The 23,795-nt window shown below is 40.8% G+C and overlaps 1 protein-coding gene across 7 annotated transcripts in view; it reads right to left on the minus strand.

Moving 5' to 3' along the window:
* SNX29 (sorting nexin 29) overlaps positions 1 to 23,795 on the minus strand; it is a 528,389-nt gene that overhangs the window by 475,950 nt on the left and 28,644 nt on the right. For all 7 annotated transcript variants that reach the window (XR_007411267.1, XM_025416475.3, XM_049111381.1 and 4 more), the window contains exon 4: positions 3,242 to 3,366. Coding sequence is in view for 6 of the 7 variants with exons in the window: in XM_025416475.3 (XP_025272260.1) it covers positions 3,242 to 3,366 (125 nt within the window). In the remaining variant the exon portion in view is untranslated. The remainder of the gene's footprint in view (positions 1 to 3,241; positions 3,367 to 23,795) is intronic.

Raw genomic sequence — 23,795 nt, forward strand, 5'->3', positions numbered from 1 at the left:
TGACAAAGACAAGGATGGATTCAAAAATCAAAACTAAAAAAAATAAAATAAAATAAGGGACTTCAGGCTATAGCCAAATGAGAAGTTAACAAATCCTCTCCCCAAAAAGCGGCTACAAAACTGGACAAAAGTGACAACCATATTGGCACTCTGGAAACTGACTTCAAAGGCTTATCATCTGAGAGGTGTTTATGCTTGAAAACTGCTAAATTTCAGATAAGGACATTGGCAACAACAACAGTGGGACAGTATATGACAACAACACTCATCTCAGTATATAACAACAACACTCATCTCAGGGGCAAGAAGAAGAGGGGGAGAGTGTGGGGAACCAGAGTACTCGGGCCCCTCTACAGATGGCAGGGGTGGTGAGCAGAATGTGGGCCCAGAGCCACAGATCCTCCAGCTGAACAAAAGCTAGAAATCTGTATTTCAACATGAAATCTCATAATCTGTAAATGTGGACAACTTTTTTAAAGCATTTTTTTAAGTACACCATAAAGGGCACCTGTTCCCAAACTCAGCCTTGTAGGTACCCTAACCCCAGATGACCAAATGCCGTCCTGCCGCAGCAGACTCTCAGTATTATCTACTGTATGGTGATTTTCAACAATATCATTTTGTTTGGTCATTACTTTGGATTCAGTTCTTCTCTCTTCAAAAGGTAATGTTTCCCATCTGTAAACAGAGCTACTACAACAGCCTTGTGGATTAATTCACCATTACTTATTGTCTCCTGTCACTTCCAATTCAGTTACTTGAGCTAGAGTGGTCTACAGAGGAGCAGTAATGGGCATCCAGCCACTGCCAGAGGAGGGGGAAGCTGAGAAGAGCCAGGAATTTGACATCAGTCTCCCTGGGTTGGAATCCTCAGCATTGCTGTTTACTACTATGGGAACTTGAACAACTTCTGAACTTATTTGAGCCTCAGTGGCATCATCCAAAAAATAAGCACATCACCTTGGAAATATGGAAAGTTGTGGCCATGTTATCAAGCACCAGCTCCGACAGCTCTGCACTGAGGCCTGGCGTGGCAGGCACTGTCTCATTGAGCCCCCACCACAGAACTGTGAAGCCAGTCCTGTGAGTGACCTTATTTTACACAAGAGGAAACAGAAGTTCAGAGAAGGGATGTCCCAAAGAGTTCGTGTGTGACGAGCCACAAAGCCAGGATTTCAACCCCGTCACCTGACTCTAGGGTCTAGCAATAACTGCCATGCTACAGAAAGGGCCCAGGCCAGCAGCCAGCAGGGACTAGGGAGCACAGGGATGCTCATTTCCATCCAACCCTCCTCTTCAGATTTCATTTTCTCCATTTTGGCTGCCAGTGGATGAGAAGATGGCCCTTGCAGGTAAAAACCACCAAGGCTCAGTGCAGCATTTCCCCGGGGTCATCTCATGGTCCAACTCCAAAGCCAAGGTTGCCTCTCCCATGCTATCAGCTGCCCTTGTCGCATGGAAGCTGACCCAGAGCCTAGTGGTCTACTCCACCCTCATTTCTCTACGGTAGCTGCTGCACACACAGAAACGATAGAAATGGGAAGAAGACAAGGGACATGATGATGTTGAGGACAACTCTGGGCAAAGTTATGTCCTTGAGCAGTTCATCACGCAGCCCGCAGCATTGAGCCACCCCCATGCAGAGGCCACGAGAGGCCACCGAGACAAGAGAGGCTAACAGCCCAGGTGACCAAGGCAGGAGGCAGTGGTTTCCACAGGGAGTGACTGAAAGGTGGCTCCACTCTGACTCAGCCCCTGGGTCCCTGACTTTTAGAGAAGGGACCCAAGAGCACAGAAGAAAAATCAATAGTGGGCAGCCCGGGTGGCTCAGCAGTTTAGTGCTGCCTTCAGCCCAGGGCCTGATCCTGGAGACCCAGGATCAAGTCCCACATCAGGCTCCTAGCATGGAGTCTGCTTCTCCCTCTGCCTGTGGCTCTACCTGTCTCTCTCTCTGTCTCTCGTGAATAAATAAATAAAATCTTAAAAAAAAAAAAATAAAGAAAAACTGATAGTGACAGGAATCCCTCTGGCAGCTGTCCCCTACCCCAAAGGGGACTATATTCTTCTGAGAACGAGCGCCTGGTGAAATGAACGACAGCAATCAAAAATCTGTTGAAGGACTGAGAGCAAAAGGAAGAGAAATGCACCAACACAAGGGAGCAGGAAAGGCACAGGGCTCATTTGGCAGACACCTCTGCCAGACACCTCTGCCAGACACGGCGAGAGATGACGGTCTGCTGTGAACGAGGGGCAGCAGCAGTGATACAGATGTCGTTACACTAATGAGATTCAGTAATTTGGGGCAGCAGCCACAAGTTGAGGGTCTGAAAGAATCTGCTCTTTAAAATGTTGGGTAAGAGGGCACCTGGAGGCTCAGTAGGTTAAGCGCCGACTCTTGGTTTCTGCTCGGGTCATGATCTCAGGGTCCTGGGATTGAGCCCTGTGCCCAGCTCTGCACTGGGTGTGGAGCCTGCTTGAAATTCTTTCTCTTTCTCCTCTGCCCCTCCTCCTACCCTCACCCCCCTGCTAATGATCTCTCTCTCAAAAAAAAAAAAAAAAAAAAGTTGGGGAAGAAGGACATAGGATGTTTCTCATTTGACATGACATACTTTTAGGTCCAGATCCAAAACAAATCATTTTAAGGTTTCCTCATCTGTACAATGGAGAAAATAAAGGTCCCTACTATTCATTAGACTGTCATAAGAACTGAGTGAGTTAGTGTATATAAAGGACTAACGAAGTTCCAGGCTTGTACAAAATGCTCCCCACCTGTTGGTAGTGATTATTAGCATTATCCCTGTCATTCAGACACACAGGAGCATGGCATGCAAGAAGTGCTTTGACAGTACTAAAATGGATGGTAACAGGGCTGTAAGCTCAGAGACCTATTGTTTCTGTTGCTGGTGTCGAAAGCAGATTTAATTACAAAATGTCATGCTATTCCCATGCACAAAATTAAAACATATCTTCGATTTCCCAGCAACTGCCACACCACACTGGTGACAAAAGCACCTGGGCTGCAGGACCCTTAGCCCCCAGAGATTGCAACATGTGGTTCTGAGGATTCAACAAAGTACAACACCATTACTGACTAGAGGTAAGACGTTCTCACACGTGGATTTCTGCACCAACATGCTGCCCCCATTCCAGCCCCACACAATGCCTGCCTTAACCACCAATAAAAAATAAAAACTTTTTAGAAAAGACTACATCCTCTGTGCTCCATTAGAGTGAGCAGTACCTGTTTCAGTCTTGCTGGCAAAGCCTGCTGCCTGTTTGATCGCAGCCGCCGTTAGTGCTAATCCCCGGCTCCTCTTCAGGCCATGCTGCAGGACGGCCTCAAACTGGGCACACAGACAGGTTACCCTGCAAGAGAACCAGTTATTCATCAGTCCACCTGTGTAAGAAGAGAGACACCCAAAATAGCCCCAGTACCTCCAAGAAGCGGGTGAGTTATCAGTTATAAACCTCAGGGAAGGTACACACTTGACACCTGGATTTATGGGCAGGTAATTGATATGGAATTGACTTGGGTCCCTCAGCACACCTCTCCCCATTTATGTTCCTTTCACATACCTCCAGGAAGCCCCACACAGTCTAGCCATATTCATCAGGCTCTTGAAAGCAGAGTAACAATTCACAAGAAAGGTGGGAAAATGGAATTGGTGCCAGCCAGCAGAGGAGAAAAAATTAAAGCCAATTTAAAAACAAATCAGTCTGGTGTGGGAGGGGTGGACAGCTAATTGTATCCAATTCACAAGTTCCAACTCTAATTCATATCACATATAGTTTAAGGAATTACATTATCTTTGAAGGGATTGAATGTGCCAGCCTCCCAAATTGGAAACATTGTATAATTTCATGGCCTGTTACATACACTAAAAAAATAATAATATGAATTCTGATACTTATCCTTTATGTTGCTGTAAGAGATTACATTATGAAGTCAGATCCAGAGTTGATGGGATGAATTTTCAATTAAGTTACTATTGTGGATTCCATTAAATTCATTTCTCAATAACCAAAAAAAGAGGACCTTCAAAAACATGTTGGCAAAGAGATGAGGTCACAGCTACTACCTTCTATTCTTTACCAACCTCATAGGGCTCCTGGGCACCCAGGCCCACTGAGTCTGTGGACTTTAAGGCCCTTCCATTCACTCATGCAACCTATGTCAAGAAATCCTTGGGATGCCTGGGTGGCTCAGTCGGTTAAGTGTCCAACTCTTGATTTTGGCTCGGGTCATGGTCTCAGAGTCCTAGGATCAAGCCCAACATCAGGCTCCACACACTGAGTGTGGAATCTGCTTAAGATTCTCTCTCTTCCTCTCCCTCTGGCCCTCCTACCCCACTCGTGCTCGTGTTCTCCCATGCCCCCTCACCTCAAAAAAACAATAATAAATCCCGAACTCCCCCTATGTGCCAGGCACTACTATTCTAGGCTCTGAGGATACAAAGAGATAGCAAGGTCTCTGCCTCACCACATTTGCACAGTTCTAGCAAAGGGAGATACACAAAACTAACCAGACCATTTCAGTTAATGAAAACTCTGAAGAAAATCAAACCAAACAAGGTGGTAGATGAAGACCCAGCAGGAACAGGCTTAGATTCTAGGGCCTAAATGGAGGTAACCTTGGAGTTATGACCTGGATGTGACAAACACAGCAGACTGGGCAGAGGGACCCAGTGCAAAGGTCCTGAGACCATCACCATCCTGTTCAATCTTGCCTAACTTCAGGCATTTCCTGTTCTACTCACCTCCACACCTGTAGTAATAATACTCTAAGAGTTTATTGCTCTGTGGGTGGTAAACTATTTTCATACCTATTATTTCATTAGCTCCTCCCATCAACATTATTATATAGGTGAGGCAGGTATTATCTCCGTCTTATACCTAAAGAAACAGGCTAAAGACATTTAAGAGACAGTACATGAGTACATAATAAATAGCATTATAAGACTACATAAATAACAACATCCATACTCCAGCCCTACCAAATCCCAAACTGATCCAAAGTAGATTCCATATACACCCCATGCTTATTCTGAGACAAATGTCTCAAGGCAAGCATGCTTATTCTGAGACAAATGTCCTCTCTTTTCCATACCCCACCTTTATTCAAGCCATCCATCTACACCAGAAAACCCTAACATGGTGTCAGCAAATACATAGCAATTGTACATTTACTCTCTGTCTGTGCTCATGACAGACATCAGTAATCCATCCCAGGATTCTGGGCAACCACTGCTAAAGATTAAAGTTGGCCCTCCACTGGAAGGAACCCCAACTGGCATCCCAAATGTAACATCTGTCCTCAATGACACTATTTAGAAACCTACCTTGACTACCCTGCATCTAACTGAATGTCTAGTACATAGTGTGTGCTCCATAAACACTTTTTCAACAGGTAAGTAAATAAGTAATTAATCTTGAGCCATAAGTCCCAGAATACTCCCCCACATTGAAACAACCCTCTTTGCTAGGCAGATGTCACTCTTAAACATGAGATATGTATATGCTAGTCCTCTACAATTTCATGCAGGTACACATTTAAGGGCTTCCTGAAAGCTGGGACACCTAACAAAACCATCTAAATTCCACAGGAATCAAAACAAGCATGGCAAAAATGGAGCCCAATGAAAGTCCTACCTCAGGGGAAAAAAACAAAAACGCTGGGCTATGTTTAGAGTACTCCATACTAAACCACAGCTTGGGGGCGCCTGGGTGGCTCAATAGGTTAGGCGTCTGCCTTCAGCTCAGGTTGTGGTCCCAGGATCTAAGCCCCACATCTGGCTCCCTGCTAAGCAGGGCATCTGCTTCTATCTCTCCCTCTGTCTGCCACTCCCCCTGCTTGCACACTCGCTTACTCGCATGCGCTCTCTCTCTCTAATAAATAAAATCTTTTAAAAAATAAAAATACTTAAAAAAATAAACCACAGCCTGCACCTTTAAACAAATCATCTGCAAATATAATAATTAAATCAACAATCCCTGTTAGTTTACTTGGCTCTAACATACAAGTCAGTAACTACCTCGCCAACTCTAGATAATATCTGGCCCCTAAAGGGAATGGAATGCAGGTGAACAGCACAAACCCAGTCACCAAGGTTTGGGTTACATCATCAGTATTACCTTCCAGATGAAGACAGGTCACAATCAACTTGATACAGCAGAAAACCCAGAGGGAGTACTAAAGGGAGTATTAACCCTAAAATTAATTCACTATGATGACTACGTTGCCAAAGGCCATGCTATTTATTACCCTCCCTATGTCCCCTTTGCATTTCCACACTGGGCCTGAGTTTATACCTACTAATCACTCAAGACTTAGCTTCTTCTTAACTTCTACTGTAAGTCAATGAACTGGGCATGTTTGTAATTAAGTAGGAGAACTTAATAGCAAATGAGGTGTTTTGCTTTGTTTTTTTAAGCACCAGTCAAGAAAATCACTTCAGGCTTTTATGCATACAACTACTGACCAGATGAATGGATAAATAAAATGTGGTGTCTTGATACAATGAAATACTATTCAGCAATACTAAGGAATAAAGTACTGAGATATGCTACAACAAAGATGAGCCTTGAAAATATTATGCTAAAGAAGTCAGACCCAAAAAACCACAAAGTGTAGGATTCCATGAAATTTTGAGAAAAGGTAAATATATAGAAACCAAAATTAGTAGTCAATTAGTGGTTGCCTAAGGCTGGAATCAGGGATTAACTATAAACTGACACAACAGAAATTTGGCATAATGAAAATGTTCTAAACTTGGTTGAGTTAATGGTTGTACCACTCTATACATTTACTTCTAAAAATCACTGCAAGGGGCGCCAGGGTGGCGGCAGCTGGTTAAGCAAATGACTCTTGGTTTCCATTCAGGTAGTGATCTCAGGGTCATGAGATCAAACTCCACACTGGGAGTCTGCTTAAGATTCCCTCCCTCTTGATCTGCCCCTCCCCAAACCCCACATGAACCCTTGCTCGCTCGCTCTAAAATAATTAATTAATTAACTTTAAAAATTACTGCACTGTACGCTTACAAGAGGTCAGTTTTTATGGTATGCAAATTAGATATCAATAATGCTGTTAAAAATCAAAAAAAAATTGGGGGTGCCTCAGTGGCAGAGTTGGTTAAGCATCCAACTCTTGGTTTCCAATCAGGTGGTAATCTCAGGGTCCTGAGATCAAGCTGCATGTTGGGCTCCACACTCAGCAAGGAATCTGCTTAGGATTCTTTCTCCCTCTCTCTCTCCCCTTCCCCATCGTGCTCCATCATGCACATGCGCTCTCTCTCTCTCTCTCTCAAATAAATAAATAAATCTTTTTTAAAAATGGCCCTCAAGATGTTTAGTAAAGCCTGATAAAGGAATGAAAGAATGGAAAATTAATGGCCTTGCTCCTGCTGAATTTAAAACTACCTACCAATACCAGCACAGCTGGACACCACATGAGCTTGACAAGTTTACTGCTGAAATTCTGCAAGTGGTTTTCCTGAGCTTTGACCTATATTTCAAGACTCCTTATCCTGCCACATGAATCTATAATAAGATTCTTAAGAATCCTGTACTTTTTAATGGCAAATGCTAGAAAAAATGACAGGATCAGCAATAAAAGCCACATTTTTACAAATGACATCAAATTAACTTTATGAAAGAGGGCATATTTCAAAGTGCTCTTTCACTGTGTTATAGGAACCTCTGGAAGAAAACCCAAGTACAATCATGAAAACAGACTGGATTATCCTCCTGTGGATGTCACCTGGAATGGAGTCAACTGTATCCATAAAAATCAGTCAATCAACAGCATTAGCCATATCTCAGACTTAGGACAGTAGAATCACCACTAGCCTTGCTACCATATGGCATTCATGTGCAATGGGCCATGCTCTACATTTATGTATAAAGAATAGTTTTCCAAAGGTTCACACCTGTGAATTTTAGCCTGTGAATTTTCCTGGCAGATATCAATCCTTGGCTGAAATCTACAAGTCACATAAAGATTTAAGAATGAAGATACTCAAAACAACATCATCTATACCTGGGGAAAATTAAAAACCACCTAAAGATCTCACATTTGGACAATTGGTTAAACATAATTGAATGCTATTTACTCCTTAAAACTCATACCAAGAGTTGATAATGAAAACCCACAGGTTTGTAATATAAAATGAAAAATCAGCACAATGTGAAATTATATATTGTCTGCTCTCAACTATGCTAAAAAAGAATCCTAAAAGGAATTATGTGAAAACATTAATAGCCACTTGGTAAAAGAATTACTGGTGATGTCTTTCCTGCCTTTACGCTTTTCTGAACTTAGCTTCTTTCCAAAACAAGCATTAAAGAAGTATTGACATCTCAAGAGCCAGAAATATTGCTACATTGAGCTATAACAAATGAAGAAATACAACTTGAAAGTTATGGTGAGGAAAGGAGTATAACTATTTTAAATGCTTATAGAGAACTTCAAATGGCATTTTTAAAAAGCTTAGATTACAAAATAAATAAACTTTTCAAAACAAAGAGCTTAGATTATAATGTTTAAGCCAAAAAAAGCAGATCTACAAAGATATAAAAGTGTTTCTAACCCACAAATAAAAAATGCTGGAATAAATGAAACTATAACATTAAAATTTGATTTTTTTTTTTTAGGTAAGCAAAATGGGACAAGGGAATTCCATTTACAATAGTAACAAAAGTAAAATAAATCATATTTTTAAACAAGAAGGATAAAAATCCTATATGAAGAAAAGAATAATATTTTCTTAAAAGGTATAAAAATCAATATAAATAGAAATACCATTTTCTTGAATAAGATTTATTAAAATTAAAATGTCATTAATGTCTAAATTAATTATGTATATATCAATTGATGTATAAATTGAATACAATTTCAGTAATAATCCCAGGAAGGACTTGGCACAGTATGGTTCTGAGTGTAGGAATAAACAAATTGATGGAGTGTAAAGAAACCCCTCATAGAAAATCCAAATAAGGGGTGCCTGGTGGCTCAATTGGTTAAACATCTGCCTTTGGCTCAGGTCATGATCTTGGGGTCTTGGGATCAAGCCCCACATCGGGCTCCCTGCTCAGTGGGGAGTTTGCTTCTCCCTCTGCCTCTGCCCCTCCTCCTGCTCGTGCTCTGTCCCTTGCTTTCTCTCTCTAATAAATAAATAAAATTATTTTTAAAAAACCATCCAAATAAATATGGAAACATGTGAGATATAATAACGGCAGTGCTTCAATTCAGATGCACAAGAATGGACTATTTAAACTAGGGGCACTGACAAAAAGCACCCAGCTACAGGGCTAGAAGGAAAGAATAAACTTCTGCCTCCAATTCCAGATAGAACAAAATTCCAGATGGATCAAAATAAATAAAACTATAAATGGGAAAAAATAAAACTGTAAGAACAATAGAGAAAAATACAGAAGAACCTCAGGACAGGATACTCTAAAAGCAAAATTTTAAAGGTTCATTCAGAGGAATGCCTGGGTGGCTCAGCAGTTGAGTGTCTGCCTTCGGCTCAGGGCGTGATCCTGGGATCTGGGATCGAGTCCAGCAACAGGCTCCTTGCGGGGAGCCTGCTTCTTCCTCTGCCTATCTCTACCTCTCTCTGTGTGTCTCTCATGAATAAATGAAGAAAATCTTTAAAAAATAAATATAAATAAATAAAGGTTCATTTGGGGTGCCAGGGTGGCTCAGTTGGTTAAGTGTCTGACTCTTGGTCTCAACTCAGGTCTTGATCTCAGGGTCAAGGATTCAAGCCCCACATTGGGTTCCATAGTAAGCATGGAGACTACTTTAAAAAAAAAGCCTCATATAATTAATTTCATAAAATTTTTAAATTTCTATATGGCAAAAGATACCATAAACATGGTAAAACAATAATGAGATACTGGAGAAAATACTTACAAAATACATATGGTTGAAAAAGGATCAAAAGCCATATTATATGGAGAGCTTCTATAAATGGATAAGAGAAAGACAAGCAACTCAAATAATAATAAACTTTTCAACAAGGTCAATAAACACATCATGAAAGGAGGAAATGTTGACCAGTAAATGGATGAAAATACATTCAGTCTCACCAGTGGCCAGGAAAGTGTCATAATACTAAGACACCAATTCAGGACTATCAACTTTAAAACCAATCACAGACCGACTAATTTAGTTTCTTATAAAACTAAATATGCAAATATCATCCACCCAACAATTACACTCTTAGTGACTATCTCAGAAAAAGGAAAAGCATTATGTTCCCATGAAAAACCTGCACGTAAATGTTTACAGCAACATTATTTGCAATAGCCAAAAACTGAAACAACCCAGATGTCCCTCAGCGAGTTAATTAAAAAACAGAGTTTGGTCCCTACATACCATGGAATACAAGTCAGCAACAAAAAGGCACACACACTACTGATACATGCAAAGACATGGGTCAATCTCCTGGGAATCACACTGAGTGGGGGGAAAAAAACCCAATTCCAAAAGATTATACACTGTATTATTCCACTAATATAATGTTCGTGAAGTAACAAAATTATACAACCAGAGGACAGATTGGTGGTTGCCAGGAGTTAGGGATGGAGAGGGAGGGAACAGGAGGGAGGTACATGTGGTATAAAAGGTCAAGGAGAGGGATCCTGTGACAATGAAACTACTCCATTATCTTGACTGTGGTGATGAGCAGGTGTCCCTATGCAGTGATAAAACTGCACAGAACTAAACACACACACAAACACACACAAGCACATACACACAAATAAGTGTAAGCAAAACTAGGGAAATCTGAAATGCTGTCCTAAAGTGTTTTTTTTTTAATTTTTATTTATTTATGATAGTCACACAGAGAGAGAGAGAGAGAGAGGCAGAGACACAGGCAGAGAAAGAAGCAGGCTCCATGCACCAGGAGCCCGACGTGGGATTCGATCCTGGGTCTCCAGGATCGTGCCCTGGGCCAAAGGCAGGCGCTAAACCGCTGCGCCACCCAGGGATCCCTGTCCTAAAGTTTTATAAGTTGTTACTACTAAGAAAAACTGGGGAAAGGGAAAGCTGGATCTTTCTATATTACTTCTTAACAAATGCATGTGAATCTAAAACAAAAAAACAAAAACAAATGCATGTGAATCTACAATTATCTCAAAATTAAAAATTTAAATAAACAAATACAAAAATTGGAGGCAAAGATATATAAATAAATATATACACAAATATTTTTATTGTAGCACTGTTTACAATAGCAAAAGCAGAAACAAAATTAGAAACAACTTGCACATCCATTAACAGGAAAATAGTAAATAAGTTATACCACCTTCAGACTGTAAAATATTACACAGAAACTAAAAAATAATGAGATGCCATATCTAATCAACCCGAAGAAGCACCAAATTTTTTTCACACATCTTTGAAATCCAGTTGTGCCTCATAATTGATAAAATTAGACAAATTGGCATTAGTCATAAAGATGCCATTGACAGTAAGCTGCACCATTATGTTACCTACTGACCTGGAAAAATTTCCATAATACACAGCCAGGTCTAAAAACAAAACAAAAAATAGGGAAAGAGGCAAGATGGTAGAAGAGTAGGGAACGTTGTTGTTTCAACTAGTCCCTTGAATTTAGCTAGATATCTATCAAATCATTCTGAACACCTGTGAATACAACCTGAGATGTAAGAAAATAATTGCCAGAATTCTACAAATAGAAAAGCAACCACTTTTTGCAAGGTAGGAGGTTCAGAGAAGTGAATCTCAGGGGATATATGGGAGGATAAATGGTGGGCCAAGGGAGCCTCTGTAAGTCCGCTACCCGAATGTGATATAGTCCTGCAGTGCAAAATGGGCTTTTAGAAGTCTGTTCCAGTGAGGGACACCCCTACCTGCAAGGTGCTCAGGTGGCGAAGGGGGGCAGAATCATAGTGGGGCAGTCTGGTCTCAGGATCCCCGGGGTCACAGAAAGAACGGGGATGCCTGAGCCAACATAGTTCTCAAGCACTGGAGCCAGGAAACTGGCTACAGTCAGCAAGCCCCGGAGTGGGCTCTCAGCTCAGTTTGCCATAAATGTGAACCATGGCACCATCTGGTGACCCCTCTCTTTGCGGGGGCCCTGCAACAGGCAAAAATGTAGTAACTCTCCTCTTTCCCCAGGAAGATTGAAGAAGATCAGCAATGCCATAAAGCAAAACAATATTAAATTGATTGGAGTCCCAGAGGAAGAAGAGCAAGAAAGAGGGACAGAAGGTATATTTGAACAAATCATAGCTGAGAACTTCCCTAATCTCAAAGGAAACAGGCATTCAAATATAAGAGGCATACAGAACCCCCCTCAAAATCAACAAAAACAGATCAACACCCTGACATAATGGTGAAGTTTGTAAATTTCAGAAATAAAGAGAAAATCCTGAAAGCAGCTCAAGACAAGAAGTCCTTAACCTACAAAGGTAGAAACATTAGACTGGCAGCAGACCTATCTACAGAGACCTGGCAGGCCAGAAAGGGCTGGCATGATATAGTCAGGGTACTAAACAAGAAAAATATGCAGCCAATAATACCTTATCCAGCAAGGCTGTCATTCAAAATGGAAGGTGAGATAAAGAGCTTCCAGGATAAACAGAAACTAAAGAATTTATGATCATTAAACCAGCCCTGCAAGAAATATTAAAGGGGATCCTGTATGCAAAGAGATACTCCCAAAGTAACATAGACGAGAAAGGAATAAAGACAATATACAGAAGCAGTGACTTCACAGGTAATACAATGGCACTAAATTCATATCTTTCAATAGTTACTCTGAATGTAAATGGACTAAATGCTAAAATCAAAAGACACAGGGTATTGGATTGGATAAAAAAAGCAAGACCTATCCATATGCTATCTATAAGACACTCATTTTAGACCAAAAGACACCTCCAAATTGAAAGTAAGAGGGTGGAGAACCATGTAACATGCTAATGGACATCAAAAGAAAGCTGGGATAGCAATCCTTGTATCAGACAAATTGGATTTTAAGCCAAAGATTGTAGTAAAAGATGAAGAGGAACACTATATCACACTTAAAGAGTCTAGCCAATAAGAAGGTCTAACAATTGTCAACATTTATGCTCCTAACTTGGGAGCAGCCAATTATACAAACCAAGTAATAATAAAAATTAAAGAAACACACTGATAATAATACAATAACAGTAGAGGATTTTAACACCCCACTCACAGCAACTGACGTATCACCTAAGCAGAAGATCAACAAGGAAACAAGGACTTTGAATGACACACTGGACAAGATGGACTTCACAGATACATAACAGACCATTCTATCCTAAAGCAACAGAATACACACTCTTTTTAACTGCACATGGAACTTTCTCCAGAAGAGATCACATACCAGGTTGTAACTCACATATCAACTTGTACCAAAAGAAAGGGATTATTCCCTGCATATTTTCAGACCACAATGCTTTGAAACTGGAACTCAATCACAAGAGGAAATTTGGAAGGAACTCAAACACTTGGAGGCTAAAGAGCATCCTACTAAAGAATGAATGGATCAACCAGGAAATTAAAAAAGAATTGAAAAAATTCATGGAAACAAATGAAAATGAAAACACAACTGTTCAAAACCTTTGAGATGCAGCAAAGGTGATCCTAACAGGGAAGTACATAGGAATATAAGCCTTTCTCAAGAAACCAGAAAAGTCTCAAATACACAAGCTAATCTTACACCTAAGGAAGCTAGAGAAAGAACAGCAAATAGAGAGTAATCCAAGCAGGAGACAAGAAATAAAGATTAGAGCAGAAATCAATGAAACTGAAACCAAAAGAATAGTGGAAGAGATCAACGAAACTAGAAGCTGGTCCTTTGAAAGAATTAGTAAAATCAATAAACCCCTAGCCAGACTTCTCAAAAAGAAAAGAGAAAGGACCCAAGTTAATAAAAGCATGAATGAAAAAGGAGAGATTACAACCAACACCAAGGAAATACAATTTTAAGAACATACTATAAGCAACTACATGAGAACAAATTAAGCAATCTGGAAGAAATGGATGCATTCGTAGAAACTTATAAACTACCAAAATTAAAACAGGAAGAAATAGAAAACCTGAACCAGCAAGGAAACTGAAGCAGTAATAAAAAATCTCCCAATAACAAGACCAAGGCCCGATGGTTTCCCAGGGGAATGCTACCAAGCACTTAAAGAACAAGTAACAGAACACCTCGGTGGCTCAGTCAGTTGAGCCACTGCCTTCAGCTCAGGTCATGATCCCGGGGTCCTGGTATCAAGCCCCATATCCAGGCCCCTGCTCAGCTGGGAGCCTGCCTCCTCTTCCCCCTCTGCTACTGCCCCCTACTCATGCACTTGCTCCAATAAATAAAATCTTCTTTAAAATAAAGAAGAACTAATACCTATTCTTCTGAAGTTGTTTCAAAAAATAGAAAAGGAAGGAAACCTTCCAAATTCTTTCTATGAAGCCAGGATCACCTTGATCCCAAACCAGACAAAGATCCCACCAAAATGGATAATTACAGGGGCAGCCCGGGTGGCTCAGCCATTTAGCGCTGCCTTCAGCCCAGGGCCTGGTCCTGGTCCTGGAGACCCAGGATCGAGTCCTACGTCGGGCTCCCTGCATGAAGCCTGCTTCTCCCTCTGCCTGTGTCTCTGCATCTGTGTGTGTGTGTGTGTGTGTGTGTGTGTGTGTGTGTGTGTGTCTCATGAATAAATGAACAAAATCTTAAAAAAAAAAAAAATTGGGCAGCCCTGGTGGCTCAGCGGTTTAGCGCCTGCCTTTGGCCCAGGGCGAGATCCTGGAGTCCCGGGATCGAGTCCCACATCAGGCTCCCTGCATGGAGCCTGCTTCTCCCTCTGCCTGTGTCTCTGCCTCTCTCTCTCTCTCTCTGTCTATCATAAATAAATAAATAAATAAATAAATAAATAAATAAATAAATAAATAACCAACCAACCCACAGCAAGTATCATTCTCAATGGGGAGAGACTGAAAGCTTTTTCCTTAGGTCAGGAACACATCAGGGATGTCCACTCTTACCACTACTGTTCGACATAGTACTGAAGTCCTAGCCTCAGCAATCAGAAAGAAAGAAAAGGCATTCAAGTTGGCAAAGAAGTGAAACTCTCACTCTTCACAAATGACTTGATATTTTTAGTGGAAAAGCCAAAAGACTCCACTTCAAAATTGCTAGAACTCATACAGGACAATTCAGCAACATGGCAGGTTATAAAACCAATGCAAAGAAATCAGTTGCATTTCTATACACTAACAATGAGAGAGAAGAAAGAGAAATTAAGGAATTGATCTCATTTACAACTGCACCAAAAACCATAAGATATCTAGGAACAAACCTAACCAAAAAGGTAGAGGATCTCTGCTCTAAAAACTACAGAATACTTAGGAAAGAAATTGAGCCAGACACAAAGAAATGAAAAAACATTCCATGATCATGGCTTAGAAGAATAAATATTGTGAAAATGTCCATGCTACCCAAAGCATCTACATATTCAATCCAATCCCTATTAAAATACCATCAACATTTTTCACAGAGCTGGAATAATTCTAAAATTTGCATGGAACCAGAAAAAAAACCCAAATAGCCAAAGGAATTTTGAAAAAGACAACCAAAGCTGGGGGCATCACAATGCCAGATTTCAGGCTGTACTACAAAGCTGTGATCATCAAGACAGTATGGTACTGGCACAAAAACAGACACATAGATCAAGGGAACAGATTAGAGAACCCAGAAATGGACCCTCAACTCTATAGTAAACTAATCTTTAACAAAGCAGGGGAGAAGATCCAATAGAAAAAAGACAGTCTCTTCAACACATGCTGTTAGGAAAATTGGACAGCCACATGCAGAAGAATAAAACTGGACAATTCTCTTAGACCATACACAAAGATAAACTCAAAATGGTGAAAGACCTAAACATGAGACAGGAATCCATAAAAATCCTAGAGAAGAACACAAACAGCAACCTCTTTGACCTTGACTGCAGCAACTTCTTGCTAGACACATCTCTAAAGGCAAAGGAAACAAAAGCAAAAATAAACTACTGGGACTTCATCAACATAAAAAGCTTCTGCACAGCAAAGGAAAAACAGTCAACCAAATGAAAAGGCAACCTATAGGATGAGAGAAGATAATATTTGCAAATGACATATCAGATAAAGGGCTAGTATCCAAGATCTTTAACGAAGATTATCAAACTCAACACCCAAAAACAAATAATCCAGTCAAGAAATGGGCAGAAGACATGAACAGACATTCTTCCAAAGAAGACCAACAGAACACATGATAAAATGCTTAACATCACTTGGCATCAGAGAAATACAAATCAAATTCATAATGAGATACCACCTCATACCAGTCAGAATGGCTAAAATTAACAAGTCAGGAAACAAGTGTTGGTGAGGGCATGGAGAAAGGGGAACCCTCTTACACTGCTAGTGGGAATGCAAACTGGTACAGCCACTCTGGAAAATGGTATGGAGGTTCCTCAAGAAGTTAAAGATAGAACTACCCTATGATCCAGCAATTCCACTACTAGGGTCTTTACCCCAAAGATATAAATGTAGTGATATGAAGGGACATGTGTACCCTAATGTTTATAGCAACAATGTCCACAATAACCAAAGTATGGAAAGAGCCAAGATGTCCATTGACAAATGAATGGATAAAGAAGATATATATATAGATACACACACACACACACACACACACACACACACACACACTGCTATTACTCAGCCATCAGAAAGGATGGGTACTTACACTATTTACCTAGACGTGGATGGAACTGGAGGGTATTATGCTGAACTAAATAAGTCAATCAGAGAAAGACAAATTATCATGTGGTCTCACTCCTATGTGGAAAATAAGAAATAGCAAAAAGGATCATAGGGAAAGGGAGGGAAACCTGAATGGGAAGAAATCAGAAAGAGAGATAACACCATAAGAGACTTTTATCTATGGGAAATAAACTGATGATTGCTGGAGGGCATGTAGGTGAGAAGAGGGGGTAACTGGATGATGGGCATTAAGGAGGGTAGATGATGTGATGAGCTTACTGGGTGTTATATGCAACTGATGACTTACTAAACTCTGTATATGAAACTAAATTTGAATTTGAATTGAATTTGAATTTGAATGAATGAATGAATGAATGCATACATACATACATACATACATACCAAAACAATGGGGTGCCTGGATGGCTCAGTCAGTTGACTATTGATTTTGGCTCAGTCATGATCTCAGGGTCATGAAATTAAGCTCCATATCAGGCTCTGTGCAGGGTGTGGAGCCTGCTTAAGATTCTCTCTCTCTCTTTCTCGCTCTCGCTGTCTCTCTCTCTCTGCCCTGCCCCCCCTGCAAGCCCCCTCTCTTTCTCTCTCTCTTGCTTGCGCAGTTTCTCTAAAAAAAAAAAAAAAAAAAAAAAGCAAGTTGTAGAGTAATATAAATTGTATGGTTCTTATTTGTGAGGGAGTAGGAGAAAGTGGAGTGGGTTTCAATGATGTTCTCTCAATTATTTGCACCTTCTACCATCATTTGAGCAGATTTCAGTATCTCTGAAAATTCATGCAAACTCTTCTTAAGCAAGAATCATGAGGGGTGAGGCCCCTCATCCCAGTGTGGCAGTACAAGCATGTGAGGGCCCTCCTCCCACGCTGACTCCTTGCTGTGCCAGGCGTCCCAGGACCTGAGAGTCAAGCCAGCCTCGTACTCTCAATTAGTCCTCATGCTGTGAATCAGAGCATGCTCACTCTGTGCTAAATAAATGAAATGAATGTAAACTGTAGCCCAGAAATAAAGGGCCAAAAAGATCTGTGAAAAAAATAGCAATCATCTAGAAGAAACTAAAATTGGCTTTAGTTTTATCCCACAGGCCATAAAAAAAAATAAATTATAGGTGGATTAAAAGTTTAACTGCAAACAATAAAAATCTTACAAGAAAATTTTAAAACACTGCATGCACAATCTACGGTTGGGAAGATGTTTTTAAAACACTGAAAACCTTAAAATTGGTAGGTAGGCATATGGGTCCATAAATAGATATTTAATTGTGTAAAAAAATTTTAATGTGGTAGTATAATAGATACTGTTATCTGTGTTTCCAACAATAATGGACAGATTTGAAAAAAAATGTTGCAAAGCAGAAAGGCTTTAGATGAAAGGCTAACTAATTACAATAATGTATAAAGAGCTCTCACAAACTGATAAGGGGACAAATAATCCAATAATAAAATGGGCAAATAATATCAAGGAGCTTCACACAAAACAGTGCAGCCAAATAGCCAAAACATATTTAAGAAAAAAAAAAAAAAACAAGAAAGATACTGATATTCACTAGCAATCAAGGAAATGCAAATTAAAATGATGGTGAGCCACCACCTTTTCTTTATGTTGTGTTTTTTTAAGGTTTATTTATTTATTTGAGAGAATATGTGTGCAAGAAAGGGGTTGGGGGGATCCCTGGGTGGCGCAGCGGTTTGGCGCCTGTCTTTGGCCCAGGGCGCGATCCTGGAGACCCGGGATCGAATCCCACATCGGGCTCCCGGTGCATGGAGCCTGCTTCTCCCTCTGCCTGTGTCTCTGCCTCTCTCTCTCTCTCTGTGACTATCATGAATAAATAAATAAAATCTTTAAAAAAAAAAAAAGAAAGGGGTTGGGGCAGAGGGAGAGACAAAATCTCAAGCAGACTCCACACAGAGCCTGACCCGAGGCTAAATCTCACAATTCTGAGATCAGGATCTGAGCTGAAAGCAAGAGGTAAATGCTTAACTGACTGCCACCCAGGCCCCAAGGGACCACCTTTCACCCATCAGACCTATAAAACTTCAAAACAACATTCACAACTACTGTTACCTGGAAAGAGAAGGGTAGTCTCATGCACAGCCAGTAGAAATTTTTAGAAAGATACCTGATCATAATTATTAAAAATAAACACATATTGGGGAACCTGGGTGGCTCAGTGGGTTAAGCATCTGATTTTGGCTCAGGCTATGATCTCAGAGTCCTGGGATCAAGCCCCATGTCAGGCTCTGCACTTAGCAAGGAGTCTGCTTGTCCCTCTCTCTTTCCCTCTGCCTCTCCCTGGGCTCATGCTCTGTCTCTCTGTCTCTCAAATAAAATCTTTTTTTAAAATAAAATAAAAAATAAACACATTTTGAGGCCCCTGGGTGGGTCAGTCAGGTAAGCATCTGACTCTTGATCTCCACTTAGGGATGTCTTAATTTCAGAGTTGTGAGTTCAAGCCTCACACTGGGCTTCACACTGGATGTGGAGCTTACTTAAAAAAAATAAATAAAATAAAATCACGTATTCTCTTTGACCCAGCAACCCAACTACTGAAAAATCTATGCCAAGGAAATAAAATCCTCAGTACAAAAGTAAAGATGTTCAAGGGTATCTGTTGTTTCACTGTCCACAGTAGTGAATACTAGACATGAAGTCATTATTACCTCATAGGCAACTATTTGCACATATGCATCATGCGATATAATGCAACATCTTAAAAACAATGATTAGATTTACAAAATTAAAAATAATTAAAACTATTAAAACCTTAACTTAGAAAGGTTTTGACAGGATAGTGCCAAGAGAGAAAACAGATACAGAACATTACATATAATTCAATTTTTGAAAAACAAGGGCAATAAAACCTGTGTGTGTGTACATGTACACACATGTGTGTTTTACTTATAAAAATTATATGAACTTGGAGAAAACCACAGAACAAATAATTTTTTGTCATAAACAAGAAGAGGATGTAATAGAGAAAAAAAAAAAGAGGCCAAAAAAAAAAAAGTTGACAAAGAACCAGAAAAAATGCAAGCCTGGTAGCAGTGAAAACTCACAAGGCAGTAGTTTTCAAGACGCTTTAAGTGTGAAGGTTTGAGGGTGGCAGACAGGCATGCAAGAAGAAATCAAATAAGTGTCCTACCAGAGGAGCCAGAAACTAAAAAGAATAACCAATTCTTCAATGAGTTAAAACGCACAGTTTCTGACCATTTTCAAATTACTAATATCAACAGAGTAACTGCCTTCTTGTGGGAAGACTGACCTCCAGCTCTTCGACTAGCCACAAATACTGCCTAGGATTCTCCTGGCAGATGAGGAGCTTCAAAGTCAGGAACAGGAGCTGGCAGTCGGGAAGGAAGCAGCTGAAGGAGCTGGTTCCCAGGGGAAAAGAGAATGGAGGAAACAAGAGTCCCTAGACGCTGAAGGAGTGAATAAATGGGAAACAAGGAAACACAGAAGTGACACTAAGCCAGAGGACCCAGGGCTCTTCAAGCATAGTTGGTGCCCACAGCATGGAAGAAAGGAAACTCCACACCAAAGCTTGCCTTAAAACAAAATTAAAGACAACACACAACTGCTCTGATTTCTGGCCACACCTTACACCAAAGAACTGGTGTCTCATTTCCCAAGTCCTGGCAGCCCCTTGGGCTTCTCAAGGCTCAGTCACAAGGCTTTTCCAATCCTCTGGCTCTCCTTTCAAGAGCCACGTCTCCACTCAGCCCTCTGGCCCAGTGCACAGACTCACCCCTCCCTGCCTCCCAGACCCCATCTCATCCCACCCCCCTGCACTTCTTCCAGAAATGCAACTCTATGTTGTTGTCTTTCTTTGTTTTTTCCCACCCATACCACACTTTGCCATGGCATACAGGACAAGATGTGATTTTAGGAGGAACACAGATGAACATTTTTATGTTAATTATTTCAATGCATCAAGAAAGACTATAACCAGCATCAGTCTTGGATTTCACTGATGGTATTACTTATGATAAGACCAGAGTATATACGGCCTTCAAATTCCACCACAAGCGAATATCTGACTCAGACAGTATACAGAAATGGCAAAAATTATGAAAATGGCACTCAAGTAGCCATAATCTAAGAAATGATACCCTAGTGGATCAAGTTCAAACACCTCCCCAAGACAGTAAGAGAGGAACCTCCTGACTTTGCAGACCATCTCCCAACACATCCAACACATCCACGATCTCATCATTTTCTCACGCCTCCCTAGACCACCCCACTTGCTACTCCTACTGCCTGGAATTCCCATCCTACCCATCTGGACCACTAAAGATCCCACACTCACCTCTTATATCTGTACTAGGTAATTATAACTACAGGCCACCATGACTATCCACAAATTACATGCTCATCTCCTGGACTCAGTTCTAAGTTCCCTGAGGACAGCAAACAACTCATCCGGTTTATATCCCCAATGCTAACATAGCAATCTACAAACAGAGATCTGTTGAATAGAGGAATTAATGAGCAATAGTCTAGCCTTTAGTTTCCAATTCCGCCAAAATACTGATATGTCTATAGTCAAAGAATGACAACATATTGAGTTTTAGTAAGTTCCTACTGGTTATGCCAAGCAAACAGTTCTACAGCTAAGGAAGTAGGGACTGTGATCATCTTCTGACTTTCCAGAGATACCACAGAGGCCTAGAAAAGCTAAGTTAAGTCTGAAATTAACAGCTGGTAACTGGTGATCTGTGGCTGGGGTGGGCACCTGACATCAAAGTTCACAGGTCAGGACACCTGGGTGGCTCAGTGGTTGAGCATCTGCCTTTGGCTCAGGGCATGATCCCGAAATCCCAGGATCGAGTCCTACATTGGGCTCCCTGCATGAAGCCCGCTTCTCTTCCCTCTGCTTATGTCTCTGCCTCTCTCTCTCTCTCTCTCCCATCTCTTGTGAATAAATAAATAAAATCTTAAAAAAAAAAAAAGCTCATAAGTCATGCTCATGGTCTCTCTCCACCATCAGGGCGGTGATGACAAGGATGATGGCGATGATAGTTTTTACACATTGCTTCCTATGGGCCAATGTGATAGCTATTTTCAATAGCTATCAATATAAATATGTATTAGAATTCAGAATGGAAATGTGCTCAAATTAGCTAAATGCCCTAGGGCTCTGCATTAGCTAAAAATAATTTTTTTTCCAAAAAGAAATCAAGTCATTTGATTGATAGAGTAAAATAAAAGAAAATGCAATGTGAAACTATCTACTACAGATCCTGAAAGTGGAAATGAAGTGTTCAGGATAGGGAGGACAGAGAATCCAATTACCGAACCCCAAGATCCTCTGCAAGATGAGAAGCATTGTCCTCAGGGAACTTAGAACTGAGTCCAGGAGATGAGCATGTAACTTGTGGATAGTCATGGTGGCCTGTAGTTATAAGGTACAGATATAAGAGGTGAGTGCGGGATCTTTAGTGGTCCAGATGGGTAGGATGGGAATTCCAGGCAGTAGGAGTAGCAAGTGGGGTGGTCTAGGGAGGCGTGAGAAAATGATGAGATCGTGGATGTGTTGGATGTGTTGGGAGACGGTCTGCAAAGTCAGGAGGTTCCTCTCTTACTGTCTTGGGGAGGTGTTTGAACTTGATCCACTAGGGTATCATTTCTTAGATTATGGCTACTTGAGTGCCATATCATATCTAGTCAATGTCTCAGACTAATGGGCTGGTAGGAAACCAGTGAAAAACTAAAGACAAAAATCACATGATGAACATCCAAAGACATGTAAAAGAGGAAAAGGAATGCCTGAAAAAGCCATTTGGTTTCATAAGTGTCCAGAGGAAATACATATGACAGTTTTCAACTATGCTAAGAATAACACTAGGGAACAGCAAAGTGCAGCTGGTTTAATTTTGAAGCTCTCTGAAAAGTTCAGAAATGTTTCTAATTCCTCATAGGTAAAGAAAAGTCATCAAAACAAATCACTCTTCCCTGGTAAGCTTGGAAAGGAGAAGAAAGCTCCTCTCTGGCTTCTTCTGACATAGTCACTAAAGGGTCACAAAAATGTACAATTCCTAAATGTTCTGAGACACAACCCGAAGCCAATTCATTGTCCCCCGCTCCCCGCCATAATGGCAAAGAGACCCATTGTGCAGAGAATATTTACCAAGTGTCAGGACACTTTACATAAAATTATAGTGACAATAACAATAGCTAACAATTTCTGGAAACTTACTAGCTGCTAAGGCCCTATTCAAAAGGCTACACATAAACTAACTCACAGCTCTACCAAGTGATTACAACTGTACCCACTTACAGATGAAGATATCAGGGCACAAGAAAGTCAAAACCTGTCCACAGACCAACATGATTCGGGACTGACAACACCATGATTCAAACTCTGAGCTCCAAGTCCCATGCACATCCTGCCACCCCGAAGTTTGGGCTGCTGTTTATAATTCCAAGGGAAAGCTTCCAGATTGTGTGCTGTAATTTCACGTGGAAGAAGATGCTTTTGTGGAAGAATAACGTATCTACCCCTTGAGGTAACCTCCAGTGCCTGCTGAGTTCTTGAGCCACTATTTCTAGTAGGCAAATTATTCAAAAATATGTTATGGCCTCTCCATAGGCCACCGTGACTGACAGTACGCAGAATAATTTTAATGAAGCACAAGAAAGGGTCATTGTTCTTAGGGAAACACAGAGCAGAGGATTCCAACAGAGAGGGGTGAGGAGAAACACATGCATTTCAGAGCCCAGTGGCTGCCCCCACTTCCTCCTGGGGAGGTTTCTAAGGACAGAATCTGTTGAAACAAGCTCTGCCTCTAATTTCCCGGTGTGTGACACTTCACACAAGGACTGTTGCATCTTGCTGTGTAATCTCAAAATATCAAACAAATCTCCCTCCCACACTCTCACATTTTGCATTCATTTCTGGTATTAGTTGAACAGTGCTATGTATCATATAGACCCAAACGCCACACACCAGCTTCACACTGGACCAGCCAGAGCTCCTTCCCAGAC

The sequence above is a fragment of the Canis lupus genome, chromosome 6 (assembly GCF_003254725.2).
Source record: "Canis lupus dingo isolate Sandy chromosome 6, ASM325472v2, whole genome shotgun sequence".
Taxonomy (NCBI): domain Eukaryota; kingdom Metazoa; phylum Chordata; class Mammalia; order Carnivora; family Canidae; genus Canis; species Canis lupus.